The sequence below is a fragment of the Cardiocondyla obscurior genome, linkage group LG13, assembly GCF_019399895.1.
Source record: "Cardiocondyla obscurior isolate alpha-2009 linkage group LG13, Cobs3.1, whole genome shotgun sequence".
NCBI classification, from domain to species: domain Eukaryota; kingdom Metazoa; phylum Arthropoda; class Insecta; order Hymenoptera; family Formicidae; genus Cardiocondyla; species Cardiocondyla obscurior.
In genome coordinates, this window is record NC_091876.1 from 890,667 (window position 1) to 907,411 (window position 16,745).

Here is a 16,745-nt window from a genome sequence, read left to right on the forward strand (position 1 = left end):
TAAATAAATGTAATAAATTGATTAAAAAACTTAATTTTATTTATTTTTTTTTTTTTAAGAGAAAGAAAAGATATACACTTGCTTAAGAAAAGAATAGAGTAACAATATTCAACGACGAATTTTTACGGCATTTAAATCTTAATGTTACTACTTTATATGTATGTGGAAAAACGATATATATATAAATATATTTAACTTTTTATAATTAATCCATTTAAATGGTTTTCTTGTGATAAATATAAAAATGTAATCCAATGTTAATTTTTTCAATATTATAAAAGTTTTAAGAATGTATAGATTGATAAATAGCAAACTCATGAAAAGAAAGAATGTTTGAACTTTATAATATTTATTAGTCGCTGTTTTTAGACTCTGCATCAGATGAGGATGGAGTACTCTCCACTTCTTTTTTTGTTTCTTCGTCTTCGTCGCTTTCATCGGATTGACTTGGCTTTTGTTTTTTTACCGTCTTCTTTTCAGCATTATCCACTGGTCTCTTCTGAGGTTTCTTTTCCTTATCTTTCTCGTTCTCGCTCTCATTGTCGGAAAGTTTCTTTTCGGATTTCTTACTTTCATCACTGCTGCTATCGTCATCGCTAATATATTCTTTGCTTTTGAAAGAGCCACTCGCTTGTTTGCTAGGCGATTCTTTCTTCGTGTCTTTTTTCGTGTCTTTCTTCGTATCTTTTTTCGTCTTTTTCTTTTCTGATGTCTTCTCTGTAGTTTTACTACCTCCGCTAGCTTCGTATTCTTTCACTAATACCGCGTACTCTTTTTTAGCTTTGGCTGCTTTTGCCTCCCATTCAGATTTATCTTTGAGCTCCCGCCACATTTCACCTGCTTTTTTCGCGATTTCTGTTACACTTATTCCCGGATTGTCCGCTTTAATACCATCACGCGCGTTATTTAACCACAGCATGAACGCTGTAGGAGGTCTCTTCGGTTTGTTTGCGTCCCTCTCTTTCTTTGGTTTCCTCTGCTTCCGTGGCTTTTCTGACACTGTTTTAGCCGATTTCGATTTCTTTTCCTTCTCTACTTTTTTCTCCTTTTTACTAGTTCCTGACGCTTCTGAATCTTCCTCGCTGTCAGAAGTGTTAGGATTGCTATCGTATTCCTCTGCGACGTCACTTTCATCTTGATTTGGATTAAAGTCCTCATCGGAGGAGCCTTCCTCGGAATCTTGATTTTCGTTGCCATCGCGTTCTTCTGCTTCTGCTTTAACTCGCGCCAAATAAGCGTCCGGCTCGTCTTCCTGATCGCTATCGCCGAAGTCCTCGTCATAATTAACTTTGTCGCTCTTGCCGCGATTTTTCACACGCAATTTCTTCGCCGTTATAAAGTCGAATAATTTACCATATTCTTCTTTCTCAATACTGCTGAACGTATGTACCACACCACTTGTAAGCTCGATTTCAAAATCAAAAGACCTGGTTGATCCACCACCGCGCGCAAAGTTTACTGAGGCTATCTCTTCGAAACGAATATGTATCGGTGGCTTATGTACGTAGATAAATCCTCGTTCGAGCGGATACAGATATCCTGCTGCAGCCTTAAAGGAGCAGCCAATAGCAGGTGTTCCGGAATGACCAGTGAAATGACCAGGACCGGTCAATTTTCGGTTGATGATTACTTTCATTACCTGTAGATAAATAATTTCGCATTAAAATCAAAATGTAAATCCTAGACAATTTTTTTTTTTTTTTTTTTTTTTTTTTACCAACCTTGCCAAGTACTTCATATGTTGGCCCCGACAATTCTTTAGTCAATTTATCTTCGTACTTTTCCTTCAATTCTTTCTCGGTAAATGGTAATTCAATTGAAGTTTCTTCTTCCTGATTGAATAGGAGTACTAGATAATGATATCGCGTTTGACCTTGCTTGATTGGAGGATCTAGGCTCACGACGAAAAACATTTGCCGACTATCTTTGTGTGGGAGTAAAAACAGTCTCAAAACGGTGGACATAGGTATTTTATAATCAAACGTTTTGCCGTGCAATTGAAAAAAAGACTGGAAAATCTTGATGTCGTAACGACCACGTGGCGTTAAACAGTGAATCTCTCTGAATATTGCAATTGCGTCGCCGCTTACACTAATCACAGATGCCTTATCCATTACCTGTTAAAATTAAAAAATTAATTACTCTTTTGTTCTCAGTTTTAAATTTACAAATATATCCCTATGTATCTATCGTTTAAATTATCTTACCTGTTGATAAAATGCCTCAACAGGATCTTGATCAGCACTGTCACTAACAGGAATATGAAACCTCATTTCCATTAGACTGACTGGAGCATCATCATTTTGATGAAACTCTAATGTCACCTCATTTTTTCCCGTATTACATTGTGACACATCATGCAAAGGTATTTCAAAAGCTGTATGATGACCAACATCAAAACTTAAAACAGATCCATTAAATTTTGCAGTGCCCCAATTCCAACCTTTTAAGCTCAGCTCCTTCTCCAACATATCTTTCTTGTAATTGAGAGCAAAGAATTTGGCAATCTTTTCTTGATCAGACTCATTAAAGCCTTTAAAACGATGCAGAGTACCATTTTTTAGAAAGATACGGAGACCCCAAGTTCCAATAAATTTCTGATAATTTACCATCTCCATATCAGATGCAGAGATCTGTTCAACTTTTCCAGTTTTCTGATTTTTAAAAATCAAGTGCTGATCTGTTAACTTTAATCTCCCTGGCGTCTAGTCATAACAAAAAGAACATTTATTTTTAATATACATAATCATTTAAATTATCAAGATTTTTATATAATTATCCGTGTATAAAAAAAATCTTTTATTTACGTGATAATAATCAAAATGACAAAAATCAACATTTTTATCGTCTTTAAAGTATATTTTCAGTAAAGCTAAGGTTAAAGATAAAAATATAGATAAAGAAAATAGCCAAAAATTCTTACCATAGCGCCTTTAACCTCTGCGAAAATATCAGGATATTCTAAGAAATCCATCCTGAAGAATTGAGATTCTTACTTAATTAATCTAAACAACGAACGCTACTCCAAAATCGCGTACGATAAACTTCGGTGCAGATACGTAACGATGGTGAAACGAATATGTATCTAACGCTTCACTTGCTTCTAGCAAGGTTAGAAGACGCAAAACGCGGCAATATTATGCGACGAAAAAAGGAAGGGGAAAAAGGTATGTTTCAACTTATACGCGATTGGTTGTTGAATGGAGATTTTAAGAACTTCAAAAAGGTCTCTGTATAATTTAACCAATTACAATGAAATCATTATCGTCATTTATTAACATACGAGAACGCTTTATTGCGATATTCAATTTAATTTACCGTTGTGTTGAAACACGAGTTTGAGGGAAAACAATAATTTATTTGTTCAGAAAATTAGACTATATTTAACTATTAATACTATTATCACAATTAAAATAAATTAATTATAATCTACATATAATTTAGTTTATTCCGTCATGTTTTATAATCGCAACCTAAAATAGATAACGCATTATTTTAATACTTATTGTCATCAGCTCGTTAAATAATCTAGCCAATCGTCGTTTACATCTACTGGCGTAGAGTCATTCATTTTAATAATATCATCTATTATTTTGTGTACATCAGTCTCTATAGATTTCTCCGTTTCATTTAAATTACTTGTAATATCTACGTTGACTAGTGTTTCCACAACTTCTGACACTTTTGAATCAAAGTTTGCTTTCGCGTTATTCGCTAATCTGTCGAATTGTGAAATGTTTTCTGTTTGTTCCCTCATAATTTCATTGCTGGCACTTGAATCAAACTTTGTACACTCACTATTAGATGTATCGAAATTCGTGACAGTGTCCCCTGTGGTTGTATCTGTTAATGAATATTCTTGCTGTTGTGTTTTTTTATTATCGCAAGATTCGTCAATGTTACAAAAAATTGTGAGGTTAATATTAGTTTTTTCAATATTGGTAATTTTAGGCAAGATTTTAAAACCACTAGTTTCCGCACACTCTTTGTTCAATACGCAATTATTTTCTTCTGTAGGATTACTAATTTTAAACTGCAATGACTTATGAGAATTAGCAGATTCCTTAGAAACAATAAATTCATATGTAGGCAATGTTTCAACTTGCTCTTGAATTTGAAGCAAGTTTGACGAATATTCAGTACTTGCTACCTCAATCGACTCTTTGGATAGCTCTCCTCCAGGAGTTACCGGTGGTGTATATAGCGAAAGTTCTATCAGAGCGGATGAATTTTCTTTGATGAAATTTGATTCATTCCAATCGCAGGCGAGATAATTTCTTTTGACGAATGTCAATTTCTCGTAACCAATCGGCCAAGGGCACTAAAATATAAAATTATCAGTAATATATACATATAAATAAAATAAGTACATAAGAAAAAAAGGGAATAAATAAATTCTGTACTTTGTCCGATTCGCAAGACCACACTGCTTCTTCAAAATTGATCTGAAATGCTTTGAGTTTTTTCTTAATGCCATTCTTCGCGCACAATGGACATAAACCTTCCATTTTGTAAAAAATTTCAAAGAAAATAAGCTTGATAGAACGCATAAACCGTGTGGCTTCATAAACAGGAATATTGCTCGACTCCCATCAGTCACATCGCCACTTTTATAACCTCAATTTGCCGCCGGCGGCCTCCAAGTGGTTAGTGGCGGCTCGTAGCGGGTTTCAGAAGTCTCAAACTCAGAATTAAAATAATATTTTAGTACGGGTTGGTACGGGTAATTACGGAGTACATACATCTTGTCGATATGACAGTTTTTGTTACTTGAATAGTCGTAATGAGTCGTAATTAATATTTTGCCTCGTGGGACAGAGCGACTCTTATTTATCCCATCTTATCCCATCTTATTATCCCAAATTCTTTCGTTTCGAGGAAAAACGTGCCACACAAGCATTATTATATCGATACTCGAAGTGAGATTCGTAAAATGATTAATTATTCATGTTATTAAATAATTATTTTATCAATTTTTGATGTACTAATAAGAATTTATTAGTTTTATTCATTAAAAATTTTTTTACATTACAGGTAAAGTGCTGAACAATGTTGATTGTAAAAAGATGCCAATGCTTCTGTGGAGCTTTCATGCTATCACATAATACATATTCTAGCCTGAAATTATTACATCGTACGGCTGTGAATTTTAGATCTTGTACAAATATTCATACCACCTCTGCAGTATGTGATAAAGACAAATGTGATATGAAATCCAATGTACAGAAAAATACCTACTCCTTGTTAAAAGTAGAAAATAAATTGAGTCATGACAAGTTAACAGATTTACAACAAAAAAGAAATTTAAGTATAGCTGCAAAACTAGTCAATAATATCTCACCCAAAGTACAGCCATATATGAAACTAATGAGAATAGATAAACCAATAGGTGTAGTTTAATTATTTAAATATTTACATATACTACATTTGATGCATATGTACATGTTTTAATCTTTTTTTTTAATTGTTTCAGGTAGCTGGTTGCTGTTTTGGCCTTGTGGATGGAGTATTGCTATGGCAGCTCCTGCAGGTGCTTTTCCAGATTTTTATATGTTAAGTCTTTTTGGTATGGGTGCATTCATAATGCGTGGTGCTGGATGCACAATAAATGATATGTGGGATCAGGACATTGATAAAATGGTAAAATTGTTATTAAAAACATTATATTTTGTCTTTCATATATCATAGCTTATACAGCTTGTTACTTTAGGTACCTAGAACAAAAGATCGACCTTTAGTCACTGGTCAAATAACGCCAAAACAGTCATTAGTGTTTCTAGCTGGACAATTAAGTGTAGGATTGCTTATATTGTTGCAACTAAATTGGTATAGCATTTTTCTTGGAGCCAGTTCACTAGGTATTGTTACATACAATATATTCTTAATTATATATCTAAAATAAATATAAAATATTTCATACATCTTCTTAGGTTTAGTAGTAATTTATCCCTTAATGAAAAGAATAACATATTGGCCACAGTTAATTTTGGGAATGACATTTAATTGGGGCGCCTTATTGGGCTGGTCAGCTATACATGGATCATGTAATTGGTCTATCTGCCTGCCTCTATATGTAGCTGGTATTTGTTGGACTATTCTTTATGATACAATATATGCTCACCAAGTAAGTGTAATAAAAATAGGAAAACTTTTCACTCTTATTAACTTTCCAAAATTTTTTTTGTATTTTAGGATAGAATGGACGACATTTTACTGGGTATGAAGTCAACTGCTATAAAATTTGGAGAGGATACAAAGTTCTATTTATCAGGTTTTGGAATAGTAATGATTGCGGGTTTAATCGCGTCTGGGGTATTAACGAGCCAAACTTGGCCGTATTATTCTGCTGTTAGTTTAATTGCAACGCATATCAGTAATCAGGTAAAAATTATATTAAAAATTAAAGTAATTGTTCACTTACATCAAATAATATATTTTATTTCAGATATATACTTTGAACATTAATAGTCCTACGGATTGCGCCAAAAAATTTATATCTAATCACAAAATAGGTATGCTATTGTTTATCGGTATTGTGTTAGGAAATTTAATAAAAAAATCAACTATAGAGAAAGACAATGAAGTCAAAGAAATAAATCACCAAGATGTTGTATTATTAGATGAAATAAAAAATAGACATAATTTATAATACAAAAAATTTGTGCACAGTATTTTTAAATTATATAAAATTAAGTAAAAGATATTAAACAGATAATTCAAATGCAAAGTTAACATTTTAAAATGTTATAAGAGTTTTAAATAGAAATTTTAATGTTTAAAATATTGCAAATAAAAAATTTTTTCTATAAATTTAATCGTTACTGTGCTGTAGTAGTATTATCTATTTTTATGAAATATAAAAAAAGTATTTGGAAATTTTAATAGAATGTTATAAACAAATAATTTATATCTTAAAATAAAAAGAAATCGATATATGTAAAAAAAAAAATTAAATCAACTAATTTGTTTAAAACTTTAATTTTAATAATGTGCACTTAATTTTTTATTAATTATTTATTGTTAGTGTACAGTATTTTATTAAATTATTTCATAGCAATAAAAAAAAATAAGTTATATATATTTTTTTTTTACATATATAATTATTTTTCCCTTTCTTTAATAAGTTCGGTATATTGCTCAGAAGTCAACAGAGATTGTTTCAAACTTTTCAAAAGATTTATATTCGGTAATATTATAGCTAAGTATCTCCCTTTGTGTGGCACCTCTTTGAGAAGTTGCGGGTTTTCCGACAATGCCTCGTTAACTTCCACTAATTTTCCTATCATACAGCATTTAATAATATATGTCTTTCCGTCTGAATATGATATAGTACAGACATTTGAATTAGTCTGCAATGGTTGTGCACCATGTTTTCCTTTTCCCGAGACTTTATTTAAAGATCTATCCAATTTATCGCTAACTTTAAAGTCAACTTTCTGTATATTTTTATTTTCTTTCAAAATGACATGACTAGGTGCCAAGGATAACATACAAATACGATTACTGTGAATCCATATGCACATATCATCTCTAGGAGACTGTACATCTGTTTTGTAATAAGGGGTGAAATATCGTTCAGTAACTGTAGGAAAATAACCATCATATTGTACTTCATCTAACATGTCTGAAATATTCTCGTCAGGAGGAAATGTAAACAAGTCGTCGTCACTGTCTACAGTTACCGGTGTCTTATCACTATCTACTAATCTCTCTTGTTCTTGCTGCAGAGAAGTCTCTCTTGCATCAGAAATTTCATCAGTCACAACTTCCTGGGCATCCTCTTGGTAGCACAATGTTCCTTCACAGTCATTTTCAGACTTGATTCGTTTGGTTTTTGGCCCATCAATCTCTAGTATCTGATTCATCTTCAGTTTTTAATATATAATTCAAATTAATTTAATCTATAGTTATCATAGGTAACAACAAAATTATACGAAAATTAATTAAAATTGTTTTCAGATAGTCAAATTATCAGACGAATTATACACGTGAGATGACTAACTGCTGCTTTCTTTCTTTCCAGATTCCTTTTCGAACATTTTACGTCGAAGTTGTCCACTTTGCACTCGGCGTATTTCTCGCTGTAATAAATAATGAATTAGTCGCACGAATTACATTACATCGAGAAGCGAAGCCACTTACCTGTTCCCTCATGCATTTAATCATTTCCCTCTGAATATGTTCGCAGTAACCGAGAAATCTCCGGTACGGATGCTAGAAGTATACAATCGTTGAAAAAGTACGCATGGAAGTTTCGGTTTTCAAGTGATATTACCTCATTCTTGCAATCCTGAAATCGATAAAATATCTCATTACAAGCCACATTGTGCGCTGCTAATGATCTATAATTCATATCTCTCAGCTTTTGTTTGATTTTCTGTAAAATTACTTGTATTTCCGCACTACACGCGGGCGCATATACAAGTCGTCTGCATAATCTTAATGATACGTAGACATGTAGTGCGAGTACACGGCACGGCCGAAAAGGCCATACCGCGCCTCGGCGAGTTTCACAAACGAAAGAGACAATACACCTCGTACGTCTGTTAACGAATAAATCACAACCCCGCGCACCTACGCATCTACTTTACACCTCGACCCTACGCCAACTAGAAACTAGGCAAATGAAATTATTGCTGGTTACTTCTACATGCTCCCTACAAGCACACAGACTGGATGGAAAAAAGTAGGTACAGTCGAAATGAAATGATGTAGTTTTGCAAAACGTACGAGATGCGTGAGAAAATTAGGATCACGTCAAATGCTAATTCGACATTTACGTTAAAATGTGACTTTCGAGCATGAAAGAAGTTAAATGCGATAAAACGCGACAACTTAATTAGATCCAAGCGCAAAAACTTAAACGGAATAAAATACGATTTCGATGGACGTACTATTGCAATCATCAGGGAGCTTCCAACTGTACTAATTGTATATCTACATGCATAAAATTGAGAAAAGTAAAATTTAATAATTTAAAAACAAATTAAATTATCAAAAAATTATGCAACATATAGTTACTTTTTTATACTGTGTTTCACATCAATTTCTTTCCTAAATATCTACATTTGCACATAATAGCAACGTAATATCGCTCAGGTAAGTTTAGAGAGCGTTTTCGTGAATGTTACAGGCACTAAGAGAGCGAGAGAGATTAACTCGATTAATTATGATCCTAGATTCGCAGCCACATGCTAATAACCCAATAGCTCATGTAACCGCTCATGTAATGTCGATTACGTATTATATGATTTATCGGTGAAAGGTTACTTTTATCTTATTTTTACCTTGGTAATAGGCATATAATTTTAAAATTGAATTCAAAAGTGATTATTTTTTCTGTTATTAAAATATTTCTTGACGCTAAAAGAAAAATATAGTTATTCCGGAGCAATTGGATATTTTCAACGATAAATGTGATTGAATCAATTATATATAAATGTAATCGGGTCAATCATATCTATCGTTAGAGATATTATTAAATTATAATATGTTTGGGTACTAAAGTGACTGTACTTTTTCTCGGTGTATATGTATATACGTATTAGAATTTATAAGGCCATTCTTCATTCTATATCGGAAACTCAAGATTGCCGGAAAAGAGGCCAGAGCGGTTCAGTATCATTCGCTCCTTTATATTGGAATGTTTTTTATTTTGTTGGAAAAACGCGTGCTTCAGTACAATCCAACAATATTGGAATTTTAAATCAGATACTCAGATAATTTGGCTTTTAATTAAAGAATAATTTTTAGTTTTATAAGGTAGCTCAACATGGAATTTTGCCAAAATTAGTAATGTACACGGCACGATTAATTTGCTCTCGGTAACGATATAAAAACCCAAGCTCCTCTACCCATCGGATCAATTCAGTTTAGTTGAAACTCTGCTTTACACTTTGTCAATGGCGCATTGTCGCATATCCGATTGTTATAAATATAATGTATAATAACAGTTTTCGTAAAACGTTAAAAAAAAAAAAAAAAAATTACTAATTTTGAAATGTTGACGCTACGATAACTTTTAAATAGCTATTAAAGTTAGCGAATTGAGATGTCCAAAGTTTACTTGCACTCCAAGTATATATAATATACATTTTGTTTATCGGTATACACAAACTTGTGACACGTTAATTTGCTAACTTTAATATTTTTTAAAATTATAATTTGTGGTGAGCAAGAAAAAGGTTGAAATTATATTGAAAAGCCAACGGGACCCTCGAGGAAGCAACAGAACTGATTTTACAAAGTTCAGAAATACAGGAAAAATTTTGCAATCCTCCCAAGCGCTCCACTCACAAGAAAACTAAAATATAAATTTTTTTAGAGTTAACAGACATATTAAAATGTAACGTGGGCACTCTCCTACACTTAATAAAACTGAATTTAAGCCTAAAATTTAACTTTAAAGCCTCAAAAAAATTAATTTAACAATATCTTAACTTTTAATCAAAACACATACCTGTCACTTTTTAAAAGTCTTATTAAAAATAGTTCCCGTTGATTTACAGGCTTGGCATTTTGTGAGAAGCAAGAAGAAGGTTCAAATTTAATAGAAAATCCAACGGGACAATCGAGGATGCAGCAGAACATTTTTTACAAGATCCTGAAGCACAGCAATATATTCTGCGGCCCTCCAAGCGTTTCAATCACAAGATATCTAAAATATAAATTTATTTACAGTTAAGAGAATAATTTAATTGTAATTAAAACACTTTAATACACTTAAATAAACCGAATTTAAGTCAGAAATTTAACTTAGAAACTCCAAAAAAATTAATTTAACAATATCTCCACTTTTAATCTATAACACATACCTGTCACTTTTCAAACTCTTATTAAAAATAGTTCCTGTCAATTCACAAACTTGGAACTTTTTAGGCAGCAAGAATAATGTTTAAATTTGATGGAAAATCCAACCGGACAGTCGAGGATGCAGCAGAACATTTTTTACAAGATCCTGAAGCACAGCAATATATTCTGCGACCCTCCAAGCGTTTCAATCACAAGATATCTAAAATATAAATTTATTTACAGTTAAGAGAATAATTTAATTGTAATTAAAACACTTTAATACACTTAAATAAACCGAATTTAAGTCAGAAATTTAACTTAGAAACTCCAAAAAAATTAATTTAACAATATCTCCACTTTTAATCTATAACACATACCTGTCACTTTTCAAACTCTTATTAAAAATAGTTCCTGTCAATTCACAAACTTGGAACTTTTTAGGCAGCAAGAATAATGTTTAAATTTGATGGAAAATCCAACCGGACAGTCGAGGATGCAGCAGAACATTTTTTACAAGATCCTGAAGCACAGCAATAAATTCTGCGACCCTCCAAGCGTTTCAATCACAAGATATCTAAAATATAAATTTATTTACAGTTAAGAGAATAATTTAATTGTAATTAAAACACTCTAATACACTTAAATAAACCGAATTCAAGTCATAAATTTAACTTAAAAGCTTCAAAAAAATTATTTAAACAATATCTCCACTTTTAACCTCAAACACATACCTGTCACTTTTAAAACGCTTATTAAAAATACTTCCCGTCGATTCACAAACTTGGAACTTTTTGGGCAGCAAGAAAAATGTTCAAATTTGATGGAAAATCCAACCGGACAATCGAGGATGCAGCAGAACATTTTTTACAAGATCCTGAAGCACAGCAATAAATTCTGCGACCCTCCAAGCGTTTCAATCACAAGATATCTGAAATATAAAATTATCTACAGTTAAAAGAATAATTTAATTGTAATTAAAACACTCTAATACACTTAAATAAACCGAATTCAAGTCATAAATTTAACTTAGAAGCTTCAAAAAAATTATTTTAACAATATCTCCACTTTTAACCTCAAACACATACCTGTCACTTTTAAAACGCTTATTAAAAATACTTCCCGTCGATTCACAAACTTGGAACTTTTTGGGCAGCAAGAAGAATGTTCAAATTTGATAAAAAATCCAACGGGACAATCGAGGATGCACCAGAAGATTTTTTTTTTAATCCTGAAGCACAGCAATATATTCTGCAACCCTCCCAGCGTTTCAATCACAATATATCTGAAATATAAAATTACTTACAGTTAAGAGAATAATTTAATTGTATTTAAAACATTCTAGTACACTTAAATAAACCGAATTTAAGTCAGAAATTTAACTAAGAGGCTTCAAAAAAATGTATTTATGGATATGTCAACTTTTAAGCTAAAACACATACCTGTCACTTTTAAAACTCTTATAAAAAATAGTTCCCGTTGATGTAGAGCCTTGTACCTCTTTGGGCAGCAAAAAAAAAGTTTAAATTTGATAAAAAAATCCAACGCGACCGTCCAAAAATCAGCAGAACTTTTTTGTCAAGCTGTAGAAGCACAGTGAAACTTCTGCGACCCTCGCAGCACTCAAATCATTAGACAACTAGAATATAAATTTATTTACAGTTTAAAAAAATATTAAATTATACTTAGAACACTCTACTACACTTAACAAAACTAAAATTAACTTAAAAATTTAACTTGTAAGCCTAAAAATAATTTAATTAATAATATTTATATTTTTAATATCAAACACACACCTGTCACTTTCTAAAAGTCTTATAAAAAATAGTTCCCGGTATGGTACAGACTTGGCACTTTTTGTGGAGCAAGAAGAGGCTTCAAATTATATAAAAAATCCAACGGGACCGTCCAGAAATCAGCAGAACTTTTTTGTCAAGCTGTACAAGCACAGTGAAACTTCTGCGACCCTCGCAGCACTCAAATCACCAAAAAACTAAAATATAAATTTATTTACAGTTAGGAGAAATATTAAATTGTAATTAGAACGCTCTACTACATTAAATAGATACGATTTTAAGTCAGAAATTTAACTTGAAAACCTGAAAATAATTTATTTAAAAGTAACTCTACTTTTAACCAATAACACATACCTGTCACTTTTCAAACGCTTATTAAAAATACTTCCCGTCGATTCACAAGCTTGGAACTTTTTGGGCAGCAAGAAGAATGTTCAAATTTGATGGAAAATCCAACCGGACAATCGAGGATGCAGCAGAACATTTTTTACAAGATCCTGAAGCACAGCAATAAATTCTGCGACCCTCCAAGCGTTTCAATCACAAGATATCTGAAATATAAAATTATTTACAGTTAAGAGAATAATTTAATTGTATATAAAACACTCTAGTACACTTAATTAAACCGAATTCAAGTCATAAATTTAACTTAAAGGCTTCAAAAAAATTAATTTAACAATATCTCCACTTTTAACCTATAACACATATCTGTCACTTTTCAAACTCTTATTAAAAATACTTCCCGTCGATTCTCAGGCTTGAAACTTTTTGGGCAGCAAGAAGAATGTTCAAATTTGATAGAAAATCCAACGGGATCGTCCAGGAACCAGCAGAACTTATTTCACAAGCTGTAGAAGTGCAGTGAAACTTCTGTGACCCTCGCAGAACTTCAATCACCAAAAATCTGAAATATAAAATTATTTACAGTTAAAAGAATTATTTAAATGTAATTAAAACACTCTACTACACTTAGATAAACCGATTTTAAGTCAGAAATTAAACTTAGAAACCTGAATTCACTCTGGAAAGTGTTAGTGCTATCTGGAGTACTGAGTAAGTCGAAGATTTTTCTCTTGTACCAGAAATGGTCAGAAAGACTTCTGCTTCCCCGGGTCTCCGGATGGTCTCGTTGGTTAGCTGCCGTCACGTATCTTTTGCCTATAAAATTTAAAGCCTGAAAAACAAATAGAAATATTTGTTTTTCAGGCTTCAAACTTAAACCTATTACACATACCTGTCACTTTTAAAACTTTTATAAAAATTAGTTCTCGTTGATGCACAGTTTTGGCACTTTGTGGAAACCAAAAAGAAGATTCAAATTTGTTAGAAAATCCATCGAGACACTCGAGGAAGCAGTAGATCTCCCACAAACGAATAAAATAAGCATAAAATATCTCGCGAAAAATATTCACCAATGGAAACACAGCATTAGTACTAACATTTATAAAAAAACTTAAATAATAATATAATGTAAAAATACTTATTAAATTGCATTAAACTGTTGTAAATTAACGTGCAAAATAATATTATAAATTAAAACATTTAAATAACGCGAAAAGCAAACGTAAATTGTCACTCGATTAATTTCAACCAATAGGAACGCAGCATTAGTACTGACATTTATGAAACGACTCGAATAATAAAATATTGTAAAAATACTTAATAAATATCATTAATGTGTTGTAAATTAACGTGCAAAATACGATTCAGTATAAAAACTTATAAATAACGCAAAAAACAAGTGTAAAATGTCACTCAATTAATTTCAATCAATAGAAACACAGCATTAGTACTGACATTTATGAAACGACTCGATTAATAAAATATTGTAAAAATACTTAATAATAAGCACTAAATTGTTGTAAATTAACGTGCCAAATACGAATCAGTATAAAAACTTATAAATAACGCAAAAAACAAGTGTAAAATGTCACTCGATTAATTTCAACCAATAGAAACACAGTATTAGTACTGACATTCATGAAACGACTCAATTAATAAAATATTGTAAAAATACTTAATAAATAGCATTAAATTGTTGTAAATTAACGTGCAAAATACGATTCAGTACAAAAACTTATAAATAACGCGACCGGTTCGAATTTGTGGCAATAAGTTGCCGGTGGATGAGGACAATTCTTAGGTTTAAAGAATACAGTCGCGTTCAATGTAGCTGCGTCTTGCGCAACCCGTCTTTAATTCTCTTAAGGGTGAAGAGATCGGCACAACCGATCAACCAACCGGTTACAGACGATTGTATGAAAATGTTCGATAAATTGAGACAACTCTTTCTTTGTGCTATCGCGTACCAAAGCTGGTTTAAATAAACTACGACAAGTTCTATGCACGATCGTTTTCTTGGCGGTTCTGGTCGCGCGTCAAATTACTCCCTTTTTATATATCGCTCGCACAAAGTATTACAAATTTTTCCTTTCCTAAATTTCGTTCGTAACTTATTTTGTATTTCCTTTGTCTTGTCTGGCCAAACGGTTACAAGTTCAAGGCTGATGCTGTTATGTTTTTTATTATCGCAACCGCTATCTTTTATTTTTATCGCCGTGTTTTTAATTTTCTGTATAGCGTTTACTCTTTCTTGTCACAATTTTCGCGTTATTTCAGTCCTTACTATTATAATATTTCTTTAGTTTTCAATGGTCAAAATTGAAAGTGTGGCTAAAAGCCACTACTTTCAGACCCCGCGCCGCGACCACCACCGTTCGCCCGAAACGTTCGCGCGGCCTCGTTCATATTTTAAGTTACGCGCGGGCCGACCAGTCGCCCGCGGCGAGTAGCGCGGATCTACGCAACAGGGAACATGGGCCGCCCAACCGCCCACACCGCGCACCGCCACCCGACCGCTCGGGAGTGGGGGCCCCCACTCTCAGGCCCACGGGTATATAAGACGCCTTGAGCGCAGACGAGGCACCTTTTCCGCGCTGGGGAGCACCCCAGCATCCGATCTTCCAGGACTTGGGCGCTCCCAAGTTTTCCTCGACCGGGCTCACCCGGCCTTCGAAACCGACTTCGCTCTCCACGACTCGGGCGCTCCCGAGCCTTCCTTCGTCCGGGCGCTCCCGGCCGTCCTCGACACCGACATCTCCGAGACTCGGGCGCTCCTGAGCCTTCCTTCGTCCGGGCGCTTCCGGCCGTCCTCGACACCGATATCTCCGAGACTCGGGCGCTCCCGAGCCTTCCTTCGTCCGGGCGCTCCCGGCCGTCCTCGACACCGACATCTCCGAGACTCGGGCGCTCCTGAGCCTTCCTTCGTCCGGGCGCTTCCGGCCGTCCTCGACACCGATATCTCCGAGACTCGGGCGCTCCCGAGCCTTCCTTCGACCGGGCGCTCCCGGCCGTCCTCGACACCGACATCTCCGAGACTCGGGCGCTCCCGAGCCTTCCTCCGACCGGGCGCTCCTGACCGTCCTCGATACCGACATCTCCGAAACTCGGGCGCTCCCGAGCCTTCCTTCGACCGGGCGCTCCCGGCCGTCCTCGACGCCGACATCTCCGAGACTCGGGCGCTCCCGAGCCTTCCTTCGACCGGGCGCTCCCGGCTCTCTCTCTCCCGCACCGACACGGTCCTAGTATTCAGCCTCGTAGGCGGATCACGTTGCGGCACCTCTGACTCGCGACTACGGAGCCCGTACAACCGATACGGCCCGAGCGGCCCATCCTGTAACCCGTGCCGCCGACTCGCGACCGCGGAGCTTGTACGACCGATACGGCCCGAGCGGCCCATCCTGTAACCCGCGCTGCCGACTCGCGACCGCGGAACCTGTACGACCGATACGGCCCGAACGGTCTAGCTTGTAATCCGCATCGCCAACTCGCGAACGCGAAGACTGTCCGACCGATACGGCCCGAGCGGCCCATCCTGTAACTCACACCGCCGACTCGCGACCGCGGAGCCTGTACGACCGATACGGCCCGGACGGCTATCCCGTGACTGCGGACTTGTTACGTGGGATGCGTCCCAAAGCGAACCGAACTAGCGTCCACATTAAATCCAGCTCCCGGCGGATGTTCGCTTCTGTTCAATTCATTCTTAGGTTATTATATTGTTTGTTCCTTTGTTTCATTCACTCTTAGACTATTATATTATTTGTTCTTTTGCTTTCGGTCATTCTTAGACTAGTGTATTAATTGTCTCTATATTATTTC

General features: G+C 34.7%; 3 protein-coding genes and 1 pseudogene across 3 annotated transcripts; 1 reads left to right on the forward strand and 3 right to left on the reverse strand.

Annotated features, from left to right (window-relative positions):
- Window positions 1-286: 286 nt before the first annotated feature.
- Ssrp (structure specific recognition protein) lies at window positions 287-3,069 on the reverse strand. The gene is made up of 4 exons (XM_070665015.1): window positions 2,924-3,069; window positions 2,208-2,705; window positions 1,722-2,117; window positions 287-1,639 (listed from the first exon to the last, which is right to left on the reverse strand). The coding sequence occupies exons 1-4, from the start codon at window positions 2,972-2,974 to the stop codon at window positions 353-355; spliced, it is 2,232 nt and encodes a 743-aa protein (XP_070521116.1). The 5' UTR covers window positions 2,975-3,069; the 3' UTR covers window positions 287-352.
- Window positions 3,070-3,430: 361 nt separating this feature from the next.
- On the reverse strand, window positions 3,431-4,655 carry LOC139107432 (uncharacterized). The gene is made up of 2 exons (XM_070665021.1): window positions 4,404-4,655; window positions 3,431-4,321 (listed from the first exon to the last, which is right to left on the reverse strand). The coding sequence occupies exons 1-2, from the start codon at window positions 4,548-4,550 to the stop codon at window positions 3,512-3,514; spliced, it is 957 nt and encodes a 318-aa protein (XP_070521122.1). The 5' UTR covers window positions 4,551-4,655; the 3' UTR covers window positions 3,431-3,511.
- Window positions 4,656-4,728: 73 nt separating this feature from the next.
- On the forward strand, window positions 4,729-6,866 carry Coq2 (ubiquinone biosynthesis protein COQ2, mitochondrial). Its single transcript, XM_070665016.1, has 7 exons — window positions 4,729-4,919; window positions 5,035-5,389; window positions 5,474-5,640; window positions 5,711-5,858; window positions 5,931-6,124; window positions 6,193-6,381; window positions 6,446-6,866. The coding sequence occupies exons 2-7, from the start codon at window positions 5,050-5,052 to the stop codon at window positions 6,647-6,649; spliced, it is 1,242 nt and encodes a 413-aa protein (XP_070521117.1). The 5' UTR covers window positions 4,729-4,919; window positions 5,035-5,049; the 3' UTR covers window positions 6,650-6,866.
- A 96-nt stretch (window positions 6,867-6,962) lies between these two features.
- Window positions 6,963-8,599, reverse strand: LOC139107435 (protein Abitram pseudogene; annotated as a pseudogene).
- Window positions 8,600-16,745: the final 8,146 nt, after the last annotated feature.